Source organism: Nematolebias whitei, chromosome 16, assembly GCF_014905685.2.
Source record: "Nematolebias whitei isolate Nwh7 chromosome 16, NemWhi1, whole genome shotgun sequence".
In the NCBI taxonomy this organism is placed as follows: domain Eukaryota; kingdom Metazoa; phylum Chordata; class Actinopteri; order Cyprinodontiformes; family Rivulidae; genus Nematolebias; species Nematolebias whitei.
In genome coordinates, this window is record NC_056513.1 from 14,207,313 (window position 1) to 14,225,015 (window position 17,703).

The 17,703-nt window shown below is 38.3% G+C and overlaps 3 protein-coding genes across 3 annotated transcripts; 2 read left to right on the forward strand and 1 right to left on the reverse strand.

The window, feature by feature from the left end:
* Positions 1-1,214: 1,214 nt before the first annotated feature.
* Positions 1,215-5,782, forward strand: LOC119423112 (MICAL-like protein 1). Its single transcript, XM_037690522.1, has 9 exons — positions 1,215-1,233; positions 1,344-1,690; positions 1,774-1,902; positions 1,985-2,111; positions 2,202-2,292; positions 3,561-3,634; positions 3,964-4,078; positions 5,408-5,454; positions 5,546-5,782. The coding sequence occupies exons 1-9, from the start codon at positions 1,215-1,217 to the stop codon at positions 5,677-5,679; spliced, it is 1,083 nt and encodes a 360-aa protein (XP_037546450.1). The 3' UTR covers positions 5,680-5,782.
* Positions 5,783-6,754: 972 nt separating this feature from the next.
* Positions 6,755-10,511, reverse strand: c16h22orf23 (chromosome 16 C22orf23 homolog). Its single transcript, XM_037690282.1, has 6 exons — positions 10,430-10,511; positions 8,454-8,516; positions 8,123-8,269; positions 7,886-8,026; positions 6,957-7,057; positions 6,755-6,814 (listed from the first exon to the last, which is right to left on the reverse strand). Exons 1-6 carry the CDS (start codon positions 10,509-10,511, stop codon positions 6,767-6,769), a joined length of 582 nt encoding a protein of 193 aa, XP_037546210.1. The 3' UTR covers positions 6,755-6,766.
* Positions 10,512-12,822: 2,311 nt separating this feature from the next.
* Positions 12,823-16,668, forward strand: klf1 (Kruppel-like factor 1 (erythroid)). Its single transcript, XM_037690283.1, has 3 exons — positions 12,823-12,897; positions 15,391-16,180; positions 16,270-16,668. The coding sequence occupies exons 1-3, from the start codon at positions 12,823-12,825 to the stop codon at positions 16,443-16,445; spliced, it is 1,041 nt and encodes a 346-aa protein (XP_037546211.1). The 3' UTR covers positions 16,446-16,668.
* Positions 16,669-17,703: the final 1,035 nt, after the last annotated feature.

Below are 17,703 nucleotides of genomic sequence, written 5' to 3' on the forward strand. Positions count from 1 at the left end.
ATATATATATATATATATATATATAAAAAACATGCAAACGCTTGAACACTTTCACTTGCTTAGGTGAACAAATAAGTTTAAGATCTAAAAAGTGTTTGCACACAGCTGTTGTTAATAAATACTCTTTACTTGTGCTATGCTAACTTACGTTAAAGGCCAAAACAATAATTACCATACGTTTGTTTCATTTTGTGGACTAAAGTCTTGTCTACTCTACATAGAAACGTAAGGTTTTTAAAAAATCCATTTATCAGTCATTTTCAAAAATATCCTTGAACACACAATACTGTTTTTTTTTTCTTTCTTTTTTAAAATTGTCTTGTCCACGAAAAAGGATTGAAAACGACCCAAAACGTCATAGTAGCTAGGTCTGTACTTGGGGCTGTAGAACGCTGCCACAAAAAATACACCCAAAACCAGAAACAAGGTGTGGAGCATTTGCAAAAAGCTGGGTACAAAAAATAAAAAGAGAATGCCCACGTCTTATCGGTTAGATTAGAGGGCTATGACATCATCATTTTCAAAGCCATTCACATAATAAAAAGAAGTGTTTGAAGATTTTTCCACTCTCATTCAGAGATTCCTAAAATGCTGTTTTTATGTGGATGCAAGGCTGAAACAATAAAAAAAACCTTGTACTGTTGCCGTTTGAACAGCCGCCTGTAGGCGTGGGCTCACTGCTTCCTGCCGAGATGCTGATTTGTTGGCGCTTTGCTGTTATAGCTGAGGTCATCAACGCTAATTTAGTTTTAGAATGAGAAAACTTTAGTTTTAGGGTTTTCTTATGTTTGAAAATTGATTTCCCCTCAAATTTTGTCCCCAACTGTTTATTCATTTGACACCATCAGAACTGTTAAACGTATCATGTTGATTTGTTAAATGATTAAAATAAACTCTCAAGCTCTCTTGTCCGGCATAGCTCCTTACATCTTTAAGTCTTCTTTTAACTGTTATTAATATTATAACTTGTGAATAAACGTGTAACTTTGAGAACTCATTCTTCACTTGGGAGCTTGTTAAATATTGAACTTTGTAAGTTAAGGTTGTCAGTTTTCACCTGATTAGGTCACTTGAGATGCAGTAAAACAAGTGAAATTTAATGCAAGTTGGCTTATCAGATTAACAGAACAAGAAGAGTGATTGAGTTCAAAGTGCAAAGTTTAAAGAGCAAAACTTCTTTCAGAGTAGATACAGATTTAAAACGAAGTATGAGAATGTGTGATGTAATCATATGTTAACAATGAACCTTCTTATCCTCCATCCTCTTTCCATTTTAAACTGCCTCTACTTTAATTCCTGTCTTTTTGTGCGTTTTCTGTTTTTACACCACTGTTCTTCCTCAGCTCAGTCTCAGTCTTCCTCCTGTTCTCCCTCTCCAGCTCTCAGTATAGAGAGTCTGTCCTCTGCCTCAGACCACAGCTCCTCCCTGAACCCCCTGGGTGCCAGCAACGACCAGGGACAGGGCTTCACCAAGAGCGTCTCTGAGCCTTCCATCTGTTCACCCTCCGACAACTCGCCTTCCTCTTCCTCCTCCTCCTCAGCTCATCCTCAGCATCACCCCTCCTTAAGTCCTGCCCCCTTTCCAGCGCTGTCTAATGCTAGCTCAGCTCCAGCCACCCCACAGACCAGTCGTAACTCTGGGACCACTAGAGATCCTGGAGCCGCACCACAAAGAGCCACAAACAACAAAGTAATAAAATCACTTTCAAATGAAGCTGGTGTAAAGCTCTGCTCTTTGCATGAACAATACTAATGCTTCTTTTTGTGCGTTAGCGGTTTTGTAAGGAGAACCCGTTTAACAGGAAAGCAAGTGCTGCCAAATCAGAAACCAGACCTCCAAGAGGCCCACGACCTGCCAGACCCCCGGCACCCGGGCATGGATTCCCGCTTATCAAACGCAAGGTTCACAAGTTTAAAAGTAAATTGTAAATAAAGGAGAATGCCATTTTGAGCACACTCTGATGTAGTGCAAAAATCCACGCAGGTGCAGTCGGACCAGTTCATCCCAGTCGAGGATATCCATGCAGAGATGGCTCAGCTGGAGCAGCAGCTGGATGAGATGGAGCAGAAGGGCGTGGAGCTGGAGAAGCAGCTGAGGGACAACCCTAATGGTATCACACATGTTGTTTTGCTCATTTCATAACTACACTTTTTTTTTCATGCAAAAATATTTCAGTGTTTTTTTTTCCTTGTGTGCTCAGATGAAGATGAGGAGCGCCTGCTGGTGGATTGGTTCACTCTCATCCACGATAAACATCTTTTAGTGCGGCGTGAAGCTGAGCTAGTTTACACGTAAGTTCTGGATGTTTCAGTAATGGAAACTCAAAATTAATCATTTCTATAATGGGGATTTAGATAAACACTTCAAATGTAGATACAATACTTCCTCGTTTATTGCGGGGTTTAGGGGACCACGCCCACCGCAATAAGTGAAAAACGGCAAACTAAGGATACAGTAGTTCAAGTAAACTTTATTGTCATTACCATCTCATGTACCACATGAGATCGTATGAAATTATGTGTTGTAGTAGTAGGAGGAGGAGTTGTTTAGAAGCCCATCCCACACTCTTGCAATGTTCTAAGTTCTTAAACCTATCTCGTTTTAACAACATGCAGTACTGTATCTGTATGTGTAGCTACTAAATTTTACTTACCAGGCTCTAGAACAGGAGCGGTTCATTTCGGTCCGACTTTGTTCTGTTCCTGCAGACGTACCCTGCAGCAACCCATCAATCAATGCTCTAAACTCTTAGTCCTACTAATTTTAACAACATAATATAGCTACTAAATTTTACTTACCAATGTGTCCCCGTTCGGAGGTCCTCATCAGCCGGTTGAAAGAGGTGAAAAAAGTCCCGTTAAGTTTCAGATGGATCATCGGCCGCGCGCGTCCCGCTCAGGGCTCGTCGTTGGCCGGTTGAAAGAGGTGAAAAAAGTCCTAATGGGCTCCGGACAGAGCGCTGGACCCTCAGCCACGCACGTTTACTCTGAGGTCCACGTGGGCAGGCTACCAGCTCTCAAGATTTACAGATGGGTCTGGAAGTCTGGTTCTGCTCTGGGGGTGCTGATCATATCAAAACTTTTCTGTACCTCCATTTTGTTCAGCAGAAGGAAACAGAGCTTCTGGGCGGGGCCCTGTTGCCCTTTGGGAAATGTGGTCATTATGAGTGGGAATGTACACTGGAGGCGTACAGAGAGAAAACTACAAAATGGCGGCACCTGTCCGAAATATTTTATTTTTCATTAACTTTTTATTGTACAGCACTGTATCCAGTACTGTCCCAATCATGGTATTTTATTTTTTTGTCCAGTAATATATATCATGGACTGTACATTCACAAACCGCAATAGAGCGAGTCCGCGAAAGTCAAACTGCGAAGTAGCGAGGGACTTTATTATTATGACAACAGCAATTAAACATCCCACACTTCGAAATGAAGGATTGTGTTTAGAAGGAATCATCAGTTCTGTTGTAGCTCAGTTTAATTTTAGCTGGTTGTATTTTTATGTGTGGTTAAATTGGTTTAAAATAATAAACGTGCTTTCACAACAAACTGTAGAGCGAAGCAGCAGAACCTGGAGGAGAGGCAAGCTGACGTGGAGTATGAACTACGATGCCTTCTCAACAAACCAGGTATGGGAAGAGGCTTCACGCAACCTTTTTTACACTTTCTATTCTGCCTCTATTGTTTTATTTAAACATAAGCAAAGTTAAATGTTTGATTAATAAAAGCTGCTTGGATTTTTGTGGGATTTAAAAATATTATTTTTGCTGTTTGTGAACATAACTCCTGAAAGAAACATGAAGCGAAGCACTCCGTGCAACATTAATCCTCTGTCTCTGACTGGATGTGCATTTAACTCTGGATCAAATGATGCTTCACTGTTGCATCAATAATTTATAGACCAATACAGCCAAGGGGGGAAATGTGAATTATTATCACTCCTTTCATTTTGAATCAGAGAAAGACTGGACTGAGGAGGACAAGAGTCGGGAGCAGGAGCTCATGGCTGAGCTAGTTACCATCATCGAACAGCGCAACCAAATCGTCAACAACATGGACCAGGACCGGCAGAGGTAATCAATAATATCGTTAAGTAGTAGTCTGCGTACAAGCGGTGTCCATAAAGTACAGCTTGTTGTGTCAATGTCTATGAAGCGTTCACTCTATTGGGGTCCATTTTTCTTCCGTACGTTTTTCGGCACGTTTCTTGTCCTGCAGTTTTCAAGCTATTTCAACATATATCAAAATGTTCAGCTCGTTCAGGACAACCCTGCTATGACTTTTGGTACTGGTGCAACTTTAGCTTTTTGAAATATTTTGCCTTTTCTGCCACTTTTTTCCCTCAAAGGAAATGAACTGAGCTCATTTCAAATCTTTAGATCTGTTTACAACGTTTTACTGTTCCTTTCACATTTTGTTCTGCTTCAGCTTCTTTCAGCGTCCTTGTGCAAATGTAAACTTTTTTTCAGCTACTTTCAGCTAATTTCGGCTTTTTATGCTCCTTTCAGCTTATTTCTGCAAGTTTCAGTTTTTTCAATTTCAACTAGTATTTAGCTGTTTTATGTGACTCATATGACTCATTTCAACATTTTTCAGCCTAATTCAACAAAAATGTACTCTCTCCACTTCCTTCTGGTTATTTAAGCTTCTTTCTGCTTTGCTAGCTTGTTTTCAGCTGTTTTATGCTAATTTAAACTTTTTCCAGATCATTTCCACGTTTTTATGCTCGTTTCTGCGTCTTTCAGCAAACATGTTCTTTCTGCTTTCTCCTGCTAATTTAAGCTTGTTCTACCTTTTCAGCTACTGGTGTTTTTTTTTGTTGTTGTTGCATTTATAGCTAATTTCAGTTGTTTTCAGATAAATTCAAGATTTTGTGGTAATTTCTTCTACTTTTAGTCTAATTAACTTCTTTCTGCTAATTTCAGCGTGTTATGCTCATTTCAGCATTTTTCTGTTAGTTTCTACTACTTCATCTACTTTTTAGCTGTTTGTGCTAAATGTAGCTTTTTCAGCTAATTCCACATTTTTTGTGCCAATTTCAGCTCCTTCCACTTCCTTCTGGTAGTTTAAGCTTCTTTCTGCCGTTTCAGCTACTTTTCAGCTTTTTTGTTGTTGTTGCTAATATCAGTTTTTTTTTTTTTGCTAGTTTCAGAATTTTTGTGCTCATTTCTGCTTATGTAAATCTAATTCAGCAAATACTTGTTCTTTCTGCTTTCTTCTGCTAACTTTGGCTTGTTCTTCTATTTCAGTTACATTTCAGCATGATTTTTTTTAGCTAATTTCAGCAGTTTTTTCAGCAAGTTCTTCAGCAATAAGCATTCACACTGCATTTTTGCAGTAATTGTAGTTTCTCTAGTTAATATTTGCAACTGCCGACAGTCTAATGGTGGTTGTGTTAACAGGGAAGAAGAAGAGGACAAACTTATGGATGCCATGCTGAAGAAAAAAGGTACGATAAATGAACAGTTGATCATTTTTTTCTGCCTTTAAAAAATTATTTTAAAAGTTAATGTCATTTTTTCTGTTTAAATCCTCATCAGACTTTCACAAGGATCATGATGGCGACCACCAAAAGAAAAAAGGGGCAAAATTTAAACCCATAAAGGTGCTCAAGCGGCTGAGCCATAAAAGAGAACCGGGAAAGAGCCACAGCCCTCGTAAAGAGAAGAGCTGAGCGGCGGAGGACACGTCTTTAAAAAGACGATAGACTATTTAACTATTTTAGGATCATGAGTTAAAAATAAAAGCCTCAAACATATCAGATCAAGAAGATGAAAGCCCCATTAACTTCACTGATCGTTTTCAACTCCAATTCCACTCAAGTGCTTTACGAGTGTTGAGCTCTGAACGTGAAAGCTAATGAAAAGTGAAGCACGCTTCTGTGGTGCTTTGCTAATTTCAGTGTTAAACCTTTAATCTTCCTGCGTTGTTCTGACTGCACTTCACTTTGAAAGAAGAATACAAAAAAAAATTCACGAGTTTTTAACGCGTTTGCTCACAATTGTTCGACTTTTCTGACACGTCTGTCTTGAACCTGTGGTACTTGTACAAGTTAAACGCTTCTTTTCTGCTAAAGTGTCAAAGTATACAGAAATATTTCCTGCTGCTATTCAGTTTGTTTACTTGTGTTGTTTGTGCAGCCCAGAAAACATCGTGAACCAAGGTGAAAACTTCAAACGCATCGTAATTTTATAAATCGGTCACATGCAAGCTAAATGTATCTGCGTACAGAACACCAGTTTAAAACCGTTTTAACCATCAGCTTAGGATAAGATGCTCGTGTGTGCAACTATTAATTTATATTTTAACATGCCTTTACTGTTGTTTTGCCTTAAAATGGGGACAAAGTATTAAATTTGATGCTGTGTTTTTATTTAATTGAACATGTGGCTGAACCTCATTGGAGTTATTGTCTAGATGTATTTACGTGCTCCGTTCTTTAAGATCGTGCTTTTTTTTTGTCTCTGCTTTGTCTCGACTTCCTGTCCAGCTGAAACCAAGGGCTTTCCATCCGTTATACTGTCTTCAACATCATCAGCAGGATTAAATCAACTTCTGACTCTGGTTGGAAGAAGAATAAAACGAGTTTATTTAAGAAGTTTGTTGTGTTCATTAAAATAAAAGTTGGCGGCAGCTGATGGTTTGTAACTTCCACAGACGTCGCGTTTCTTTAAGTTTGTTGAATCTTGAAGCTGATGCTGCGTCTGGTCATTATTAATCTCAATTTTCCTCTCGTCAGTTCAGCGAGTTGTCATTACTTCCTACTTGTGACTGCTGGTCCGATCCAGCAACTCCAGTTCACGGATTTTCTGTCATTTGTGCCAAAACAACAAAGAATGAATACTAACCTTTTGTTTTTAGGTTGAATGCACTGATCTGATTTAATTTCCCACTGGTGTATTTGGCAGCACACATTCAAAAATCTTATGTTTTTATGTGACTTTAATTTACCTGAGATATCTCTGTGTTGATGATGTCAACGTACGGCCTTTCTTGACCCAGAGCTGCCACATCTGCCAGGAACTGTCTTCTTTCGTCTATTTCATTTAGAACTAAAAAGAAAGAAATTTGTAAGGCAGTAGTTCTCAAAGTTGGGGTTGGGACCACATTGAGGGCCATCACACAACCTAACGGGGGGAGATCTGGAGATGATATCAAGAAATCAATTTAAATGTAGAAATTAGCACCAAAAAAATTGTCAATATTGTTACGAGAGATAAAGACTCATCATAAATTGACTTAAAAATGTGTCAAGTCAGCTCGTAATGTTATAACAATTAATTTGTTATCTTTTCAGTGACATCTTTGTGCTTTAGTAAGCAAAGTTTGGAGTCACAGATCTCTAAAACTTGTATTGTTTTGGTGTCAGAAGGCAAAAACTTCAGGAACCATTATTCTAAGACTGAGGGGGGCGCGGGGTCTTTACGAGGGTGCTTCTATTTTTAGCCTAATTTTTGAGCCTGAAAAAATTTCTGTTTATATGCTTTTGTCACTCAGACATGTTTATGTGACCAAAATACATGCTGTATTTTATATTATTACCTCTGCCAATCGATTACCAGTTACTGTAGATTACTACAAAGTATATGAAGGGATTTTCATGAAATGTTCAATAAATGTAGAGGTTGTCACAGAGAACACATTATTAAATGTTGGTGGTGATCTGGATCACCATCCGCGTCCAGGGATCTTTTGAAAGGTTTTTGTGTCTGCACAAGATGTTCCTGCGTGAGTGACCCACACCCACTGATGCAGAGTAACACTGATGAAGACTTTCTTTAAAACCTTTGCGTGGCGAAGACAAATCGTTTGCTGCCCTTTTTCATGCTGTAATTTGTTAAATCTGAAGTTTTCCACCGTCTCTGTGGCATCAGCCTCACCTTCCTGATGGCGATCGACCTCCTCTGATGCTTCTGGTCCACGACCTGCAGTTGACTTTTGAGGTTTCAGAGGTTCAGGTGTGGACTCCTTGCCTGTTGACAAGATGTTCTGAAGCCTCCTCTTCTCTTTCTCCAAGTCTCCTGAGATCACAAGTGGAGAAAAAGATCCGAGTGGTTGTCAGGGTGCAGAAAACTTTAAATGCATTTTTGTGCACACGTAAGGTTTCATGAACATACGTGTAGGACCAGGCCGGAACTTTTCCCGCTCGTAGCCGTTCCCCGATCGACAAGACTCGGCGCTTCTTCTCTGAGTTTTCCTCGGCAGAGATATCCGGACGGGTTCGCTCGAGGAAGGAGACGAAGGATCAGGAGTCTGAGCCGAGGCTGCTCCGTTACCGGGGAAAGTTTTTAATAACAAATGTGATATGACGTGTTAAAATGAAAATAGATGAAGACTTTTCAATAAATTATTACATTTAAATATGACGTGAAGTAGCCACACTTGATGTCTGCGTAAAGAAATGTAAGAAATCACAAATTTATAGTTTTAAATTTGAATCCGACTCACTTTTTGAGTTTCTGTTCATGGGTTTTCTCTGGAAACAGGTGAGCTTCGATTCCTCTTTTCTTACTGAATAAAAATATATAAAACACAATCACTGCGGTGCTGAATGAACGCAGACACACAAAGACCACACAAACTAAATCACATAAAAACATGAATAAATCTGACATATGACGTTTCTCATATTTTAATTATTTCGGGCCATTAAAAAACAAAATTAATCAAGTTATTGTTTTAATGAATAGTTCTGCACTTTGTTTTTAATAAATTCTAATTTAATGTATTAATTATCAAAAATGCTTCTATTATCAAGGCTAGAGAAACTAAGAACATAAATATTTTGATGAGTGAAGTTCTCATCAGTGTTTTTAGTGCCGCCTTCATTAACATAACTTAACAACTCACAGAAGGAAAAATATATTTTGGCAAAGTTAGCAAAATAAAAATGACATGATTCTGACCAGCTCGTTGGTGTTTCTTTAGTAAGAAACATGACATTAAACAAGAGAATTAGAGGACAGGCGTTTGTTCTTTTTTTTAGCTTTGAACTATGGTTAGATCAGTGATCTGCAACATTTACAGCCAAAAGAACGTTTCTGCACCTTCTCTGACAAAATTCATCTTGTTTAAAGCAGCAAAACCTCATTTAAGACTGAAATAAAGTCAAAGTGGAATCATGCAACTTATTTAGTTTTATATGCTACATATAAAATGGTTTATGTTTTGAAATCCTCCATCTTTCTTCAGCTCCATCTTCTACTGCTTGTCTGTGGTTATTTGAATCAACATAAAAATTCAGTCAGTCAAAGATTGAATTGTCTCTATTAACGATTAAAAAGTTCATTTACTTAAACTTGATGAAGTTTCAATAAATGACAAACGTTTACTTTTCTCACTGTGATCAGAACGACTTTGTATTTTTCCAGATCTGATTCCAGTAACTTGGAACGGAAAAATATGTTTGTAAAACTGAATATATTTTTCTTAGAAACATGCTGTAAACGTGCTAAAATGTTTAATTTTGTCAGTGGATTTTCCAGAAAGACCACACCATGTACAGGTGAAAGTTAAATTAATGATGTTGTAAACAGGCTCAATAAAATAAAATAAAATTCTTCTTCTCTCGGCTGCTCCCTTCTTCATGGGTCGCCACAGTGAATTAACTCGCATGAAGACTTGGAAAATTGTTTAAACGCCAGATGCCCTTCCTGACTCACCCACAGACCACTGAGCTACCACAGCCCTGTGGAGCAGATAGCTGCCATCTAGGCAGTATATATATAAATATATAATTTAAAAAATGTAACTTTTATATGTTTGTGTTTTGTCTTAATATTGCGTTACATATTTTTTTGTTCATACAATGCAGGAAAATGGACAAGAGAACTGCTACAATGAGATTTTCGTGCATCCATTTCTGTTATTTTGTGCCAAAGCTCCAGAGAAGTTGCAGAGCTGGGTTAGTGTCTTTCAAAAACCTCCCTGTCAGCTTTTCTAAATAAAGAGCAAGACTCCGATCAGCAAAATGAGGTTGTCCGCCAGTCGTATCAAAAGATACAAGTCTAAACTGCTCTCAAGATGGAAGGGGGGAAAAAAAGAAAGTTAATGATGTATAAATGATGGGGAAAAATCTGCTCTGTATATTTGATAACAAAGCAGGGTAGTTAACCCCAACACTAAACACTTTGAGCAACTTCAAGACAAAAGGTAATCTTTCCTGCACGCATATTTGCATATGACATATTTTTCTTTAATTTCGCTCTGGGATTAATAAAGTATTTTTGAATTGGATTGCATAATTGACTAGGCTAAAACCTGGGTCAAGTTTACACAAATCTAGGGTCTAATCAGCTTCAATGACTATGCCTAAATTATGATTTTGTCCAGTTTTGGTGCAACACTTCAAATAATCAAGATTCAAATCAAATGTTTATTAGAGCCACAATTTATGGCCTCGACCCCACAACAAAATAACTCACATCTCATCATGTCCTGGACCTCCTTGCTCCACTGAGGTCTGGGATTGTTCCACAATCCTCTGCTGCCTCCAGAGGTCTCCATCTGATGAACCAACGGAAGCAAGCAGACTCCAACTGGCAAAAACAAACAAGCGTCTCGTTAAAATAAATAAAAATAAAAACAAACAAGCAAACGAAGTTTTCAATATTACTCCGTTTATATTTTTATTCTTTGTTACACTACAATGGGCTTTTTTTTTAAGTGCAAGCTTTAGTCTTTAATGTTTCTTTTGAACAGCTTAGGTATTTCACTAGCTAAACTTATTAGCTTTTTTAATAGCTATCACTCAGTAACCAACTAACGTAAAATATATATTTTTAAAAGCCAAAAATAGCTTTATTCCAAAATAACAAGAACTTTAAAAAGCGTTTAATAAAGACGATTAACAGCAATTTTAAAAATATAAATATCCTACATTTTTAAAATAGTTTCCTTGTTTTCGCAAACCCGCTAATTTCCCACCGTTTCGCTGAACTGAATCCACCTGAACGCAGCTCGTTGCCACAGCAACCGCGCGTCAACAGTAACTTCCGCAGTTTAGTACGGAAGCCCATAAGTCCTTGTCAACCTTTGCTATTTTCTCAAACTGAGATTGAGATAAATTATCTAAAAAATAATGTATTAGCAACCTACAATTATAAACTAACGTCTCATATTTATGACTTAGTTTCTCCAAAATAAGAGTTAGCATCACATGAAGCACATACGCACAAATGTGTGTGTGTATGTGTATATATAACGTTTAATTCTTCTTTTTTTTTTCCAAAAACGTGTTTAAATTCTAATTGTACTGATATTTTAAATAGTTTTTCTCTTTTGTGCCACCAGTGGGAGAACAATGGTTTTTAGTGACTTTTTATAGAGAATACCCAGTAAATAAAAACAGAAAGTGAGAAAATGTTCAAGTTTTATCATTTTTATGCACATGCACATCAACGGGATATTTATAATGTTAATACAATGGGGGAAAAAAGGAAAATAATTGTTTTGTTTTTTTCTTAAACATCACTAAACTTGAAAAGAAAATATAAAAGATTTTAGAAATCCAGGTTCTCTGATCAGACCCTGAATAAACAAATCCTCGAGTTGCTCGAGTCAAACTGATGAACTTTGTGCTCGAGCTTCTGTTAAACCGGTCACCACTTTCTTTATGAAGCCTAATCGTCACTCGGGGGTCTTTATCAGCAGCGGGCCCGTCATCAGGGGCCAGCAGCAGTCGGACCACCGTTATCTGCGAGGAGGCAGCAGCCCGCCTCGGCCTCGTGCAGACAGATAAACTGAGCCAGAAAATAATCACCTTTCACACTCAGGTCTTCTCAGAAGCTGCGTCCTCACCAGAAACGCAGCCCGAAGGAGGGAAATATGAGCAGGGAAACAAATAAAACTTTAAAATGTTTATTTTGTCAGTAAAATAAGGTGGTCTGCTCAGCTTTAGTGAGCTATTTCTCACAGCTCAAGGGTAAATATGGTTTTACAATGAATTAAAACACAAATTAAATGTTTTGAACTGTATTTTAAAGCTTTTTTTAATACTCCATTTAAACGTTTGATTAAAATGTGACCAGAAAGTAATCAAAACAAAATTTACAATAGAAATCAAATTAAAACAACATATAAAGGTGTTAATTTGACAGAACTCTGTAGGCGTTAGACTGCATTTTAATAAGCACGTTGGTTCTTTTTATCAATTCACATAATGTTAACGTTTTTTCAAGGAATTGTAGTCCTTTAATTTTACAGTAAAAAATAAATAATTTTCCTCTTTGTTTCAAACAAAAAATCATAATTTTTGAGTCGCATGCATGGAGCTTTAATTCATTTATATCAGTATAGACTGAAAGTGGTTCATTAAAAGAGGTTTGGGGTTTTAATAATAAATGAAAAGCCATTTATCATTTAAAACTAACAATAATAATTTCATTTAATATTTAGAGGGACACTCACTGGTAGTTTCAGACTTTTATTTTATTTTTATTTTTTGCTCTGAATCCCTCAGAACAGGAAGGCAGAGACTTAAAGTGTGATAACAGAGTGGATTAGTGATTAAAAGTGACCAATCTTAGGAAACAGCAAATTAATTCTCATTGACGCTCCTCCTTCTTCTAACGGTTCGAACCTACGTGAAGAAGAGAGATTTGAACTTTGAGAAACAGCTGACAGGGACAGACAAGACAGACGAGGGACAGAGAGAGTTGAACCTCGGAGACATTTTACTGTTTATTGTCTTTAAGCGTTAAGTCGGCTGTTGTAACAGTTTTTCTGGATGAGGGTAAGATAGTCATGTAGTAAGAAGAGGCTCCAAAGAAACAAATTAAGACGTCTGAAGCTGGTTTTTGTCGTATCAGAGAGCTTGATGGCTGTCACTCAGGCCGCCCTGCCGTCCTTCAGCTCCTTCTCCAGCATTTCACAAACGACTGACAAAATGAAGGTGAGTTTTGTGACTTTACGGCGCCATCCACACACACCGACAGAGAAACAGCAAGAAAAGATGACATTTGCGATCAAAAAGTCAAGAAACAATAAGTTTTATTGTTTTGTTTGAATTGTTACAGTGAAGTTTGCAGCATATTTTTATTTGAGATGTAAAGAATTGTTCAAAGGGGTTGAAACTTAGCAATAGTGTGAATGCTTCATTGTGATCCATTTTTCTTATGTACGTTTTTCAGCATCTTTCTTGTCCCGCAGTTTAAACTATTTCAGTCATGTATCAAAAATGTTCAGCTCATTCAGGACAGTCCTGCTGTGACTTTTGGTATTGGTGCAACTTTAGCTTTTTGAAATATTTAGCCTTTTCAGCCACTTTTTTCTCATAGAAAATAAATTGAGCTCATTTTACATCCTTCATATCTTTAGATCTGTTCACAACCTTTTACTGCTCCTTTCACATTTTGCTCTGCTTCAGCTTCTTTGTGCAAATTTAAATGTTTTTTCATTTTCAGCTACTTTCAGCTGTTTTGTCAACTGTTTTGTGCTCCTTTAGGGTTATGTCTGCTAACTACAACATTTTTGTGCTTCTTAACTCCTTTCTGCTAATTTCAGCTTGTTCATCTTATTTAAGCGTTTCAGCTTTTTTTTTGCTATTTCAGCTAGTATTTAGCTGTTTTCATGCTAATTTTAGCATTTTCTACTAATTTCGTATTTTTTGCACTCATTTAATCTTTTTTCAGCTTAATTCAGTAAAAATGTGCTCTTTCTACTTCCTTCTGGTAAATTAAGCTTTTTCCTGCTTTTTAGTTACTTTTTTGTTGCTGCTATTTTCTACTATTTTTCATATAATTTCTACTTCTTTGTTCTCATTTCGTCTTCTTTAAGCCTAAGTGGGCAAACGTGTTATTTTTGCTTTCTTCTGCTAATTAAAGCTTGTTCTACCTTTTCAGCTACCTTTGTAGCATTTTTAGCTAATTTCAGCTGTTTTCAGATAAATTTAAAAATTTTTGTGGTATTTTCTATAGCGTTCAGCCTAATTAAATTCCTTCTGCTCATTTTAGCTTGTTAAGCTCCTTTCAGTTTATTTCTCCTACTTACAGCTTTTTGTACCTTTTCAGCTACTTTTGACCTTTTTTTTGGGGGGGGTTCAGATTTTTAAGATAATTTCTAATTGTTGTGCTCATTTCTGCTTAGGTAGCTTTCTTCTGCTACTTTATGCTTGTTCTTTGATTTCAGCTACATTTCAGCATATTTTAGCTAATTTCAACTGTTTTTAACAAGTTCTTCAGCAATAAGCATTCACACTGCATTTTCACAGGAAATGCACTTTCTCTAGTTAATTATGTTAACTCTGCTCTCTTATTTTGGATTTCGGTAGCATTTTCTGTCCAGTGTTTGGACCTGCAGCATATCATGCAGATTTTGTCTAAAAAGTGAGGATTGTGGAAAAAAGAAAATAGGTCTTATAAACACGTTTTACAGCCGGTAATGGAGTTTACCGAGTTTTTAAGTTTTCTGCTAATAGCTTTTTGGAAATCACCTTGTTGGCGCTAAAATACCGTTTTATGTTTGTGTTTTTCTTTTTTTAAATATAAGTAAAGAAGTGGAAACAGATGTTTTATTACAGGCTGCTTTTAACAAAAATGTCTAATTAAAATTTATTATAATATATTGGCACTGCTTCATCCCTGGAGATTAAATGCATTTTGTTATATAAAGTATATATATGTATATATATATATATATATATATATATATGAATAGTTCATGGATCGCAATTGGGTGCTTTATCAAACTATGTTTGACTTTTTCCACCTTTTATCACCTTTTTATCATTATTAGCTCTTATATGTTTGCACAAAGGTAGAAATTGGACAAAAAAATCTAACAATACTTCGTAGCACAAAGCAGTTAAATCAGTAAACTTGAAAATCTTGTGGCTGATGATATTTAACAGCTCCTTTTTCTTAACTTAGTTAACTTGCTACATTAGTTTTTATGAGAACATCTTGAAACAATATTTATATGTAATGATTGTAGGAATTTATAAAAAGGAAACTTTTTATTTAGCTTTAAATATTCACAATGAGCATATGAGAGCAAGTGACGTGTCATAAAATCCTTTACTGAGTAAAAGGCTGCACAGTGTTGTAAAAAAATGCAATGTGAGATATTATTGTTTTTTGTTATTGTGATTATGTTAATTGCACAGTGGCTCAGTGGTTAAAGCTGTTGCCTCTCAGAATCAAATCAAAGGTTTGCCTCTCTGCCTCTCTGTGCAGTGTTCACGTTCTCCCTGTGGGTTTTTTCCGGGTACTCCAGTTTCCTCCCACACGCAAAAAACACGTATGTTAGGCTCTTTGGGAACTAAACTGTCCCTCGGTGTCAGGTCCAATTAAAAACGGCGCAAAATGTCATTGTTTAAATTGTTAGAGTTTAAAATCGGTAAACCTGTTTTCGTTGTGATCCTCATCTCTGAATGCTCTCACTCCAGGTGTGGAAGTCTGACGATGGGCCTGTCCCTCTGAGCAGCTCTGAGCAGGTTCATCTCTGCCCACAGGCAACAGACGAGCTCCTGGATGATGAGAGCCAAGCATCCTGGGACATCGAGTTCCTGCTGTCTGAGTGGAGCAGCCCTTCGTCTGACCTCAACCTCAGCGCTTTGGACGTCCAACCCAACCTGGACACAACATACCAAATGGTGAACGTGTTCAAGGACCAAACTGGACCGGAGAGCCTGCAGGTGAACGGTGGCGGCCTGGCTGAGCTCCTGGCTCCTGCTGAAACCCCGGCGGTGCAGCCGGAGCGGTATCACCATGGTTACAGCCAAGACCAAACGTGGATTTTGTTCCCTAACACACAGAATGTAAATCAGTTTGAAATCCCTCAAGGAGGGGGTGCTGAGAGACACTGCAGAGGAGGCCTCAGGGACTTCAACACCTACTACGCTCAGCAGCACCCCCCGGTGGTGACTCTCCCCAACAGCAGGTTCATCCCTCCACAGGTCGTGACCCCCGACCCCCGACACTACGGCTACATGCCCCACTTTAACCCCAACCTTTACAGCGAATACCCCCACACCCAAGCCACGGCTCACACGCCCCATCACCACCAGCAGCAGATGCTGGTCAGGCCTCACCTGCCCCCCGGTGGGGTGGAGGGGAAGCGCGGCCGGAGGCCCGCTGGGAAAAAGAGGCCAGCCATCCACAGCTGCGAGTACCCCGGCTGCAGCAAGACCTACACCAAGAGCTCCCACCTCAAGGCCCACCTCCGCACTCACACAGGTAATCACAGCAACGACCAAAGAACAAACACGTCCGTAATCCCAGATTAAGTTGTCATCAAACGTTTCGTTTTATCCTCTCACCAACAGGGGAGAAGCCTTACCAGTGCTCATGGGAAGGCTGCAGCTGGAAATTCGCCCGCTCAGACGAACTGACGCGTCACTACCGCAAACACACGGGTCAGAAACCTTACCAGTGTCTGCTGTGTCAGAGGGCCTTCTCCCGCTCAGACCACCTGGCTCTGCACATGAAGAGACACACCTGACGTTCACAGCCTTCACTTTCAAAAGAAATTCACAGATAAGCTCATCTTACACTAAAACAAAAAACACAGATTAGAGTTTAATATTAAACGACTGACAACGTGGAGCCAACAGGATTATTCGTTTTCTCACTTTGAGGACCTTCACTCCAAGCAAAAGACTCAAACCCCAGAAATATTGGGTTTAGTTCTTTTATAGTTCAATTCAATTCAGTTTATTTATATAGCACCAAGTCACAACAGAAGTCGTCTCAGGGAACAGAAACATTCATAAAATGTAAGCAAATAACATTATTTATCTGAGGAGCAGACTGCTTTGAGTTCAACTCCATCGCAGAACTCTCATCTTGAGCAAGCATGAAGGCGACAGTGGAAAGGAAAAACTCCTTCATGAGGAAGAAACCTCCAACAGAACCAGGCTCAGGACAAGTGGCCGTCTGCTTCGACCAGCTGGGTTTGGTAGGAACAGATACACAATGGCAGGTCGAGAATCACAATTTAAGATAGAAATAATATAAAATGAAAACTATTCAATTTTAACAATTAATTTTAAGAGATTAGGTCAGTTTGTCCTCCAGTAGTCTAAATATATGGCAACATAACAAGCCAACCCTAACTATAGGATTTATCAAAACGGAAAGTCTTCTGCCCAGTCTTAAAACTGGACAATGTGTCAGCCTCACAGACAGAAACTGGAAGTTGGTTCCACAAGAGAGGAACCTGATAACTGAAAGATCTTCCTCCCATTCTGCTCTAAGAAACTCTAGGAACCCCAAGTAAGCCTGCAGTCTGCGAACAAAGTGCTCTGTTGGGAAAATATGGAACAATAAGATCTGTAATATAAGATAGAGCCAGGTTGTTGAGGACTTTGTAGGTTAGTAATATCTGTATTAAGACACTTGCAGCAGCATTTTGGATTAACTGAAAACTTTATAAAGGTTTTTTTTTATTTTTTTTTATAGCCACATAATAGAAGAGTGAGAACTTTCAAGGTGAAACCCTAATTCGGATACAGTTGGGAAGTTGTGTAAAATATAATTAAAAACAGCATGCAGTGATTTTAAAATCTCAGCAGGAGTCACCACAGCGAGCGAACTCGCCGTTGTTTTACGCCAGATGCCCTTCCTGGTGCACCCTGGGCTCGAATCGCAGCTTCAGGATTACAAAACCACAGCCCGGACTGACCACCGAGCTACTGCAGTCCTCACAGTGGAACACTGTTAACATATTAAATGATGAAACTGAAGATTTTTTTTTTTGG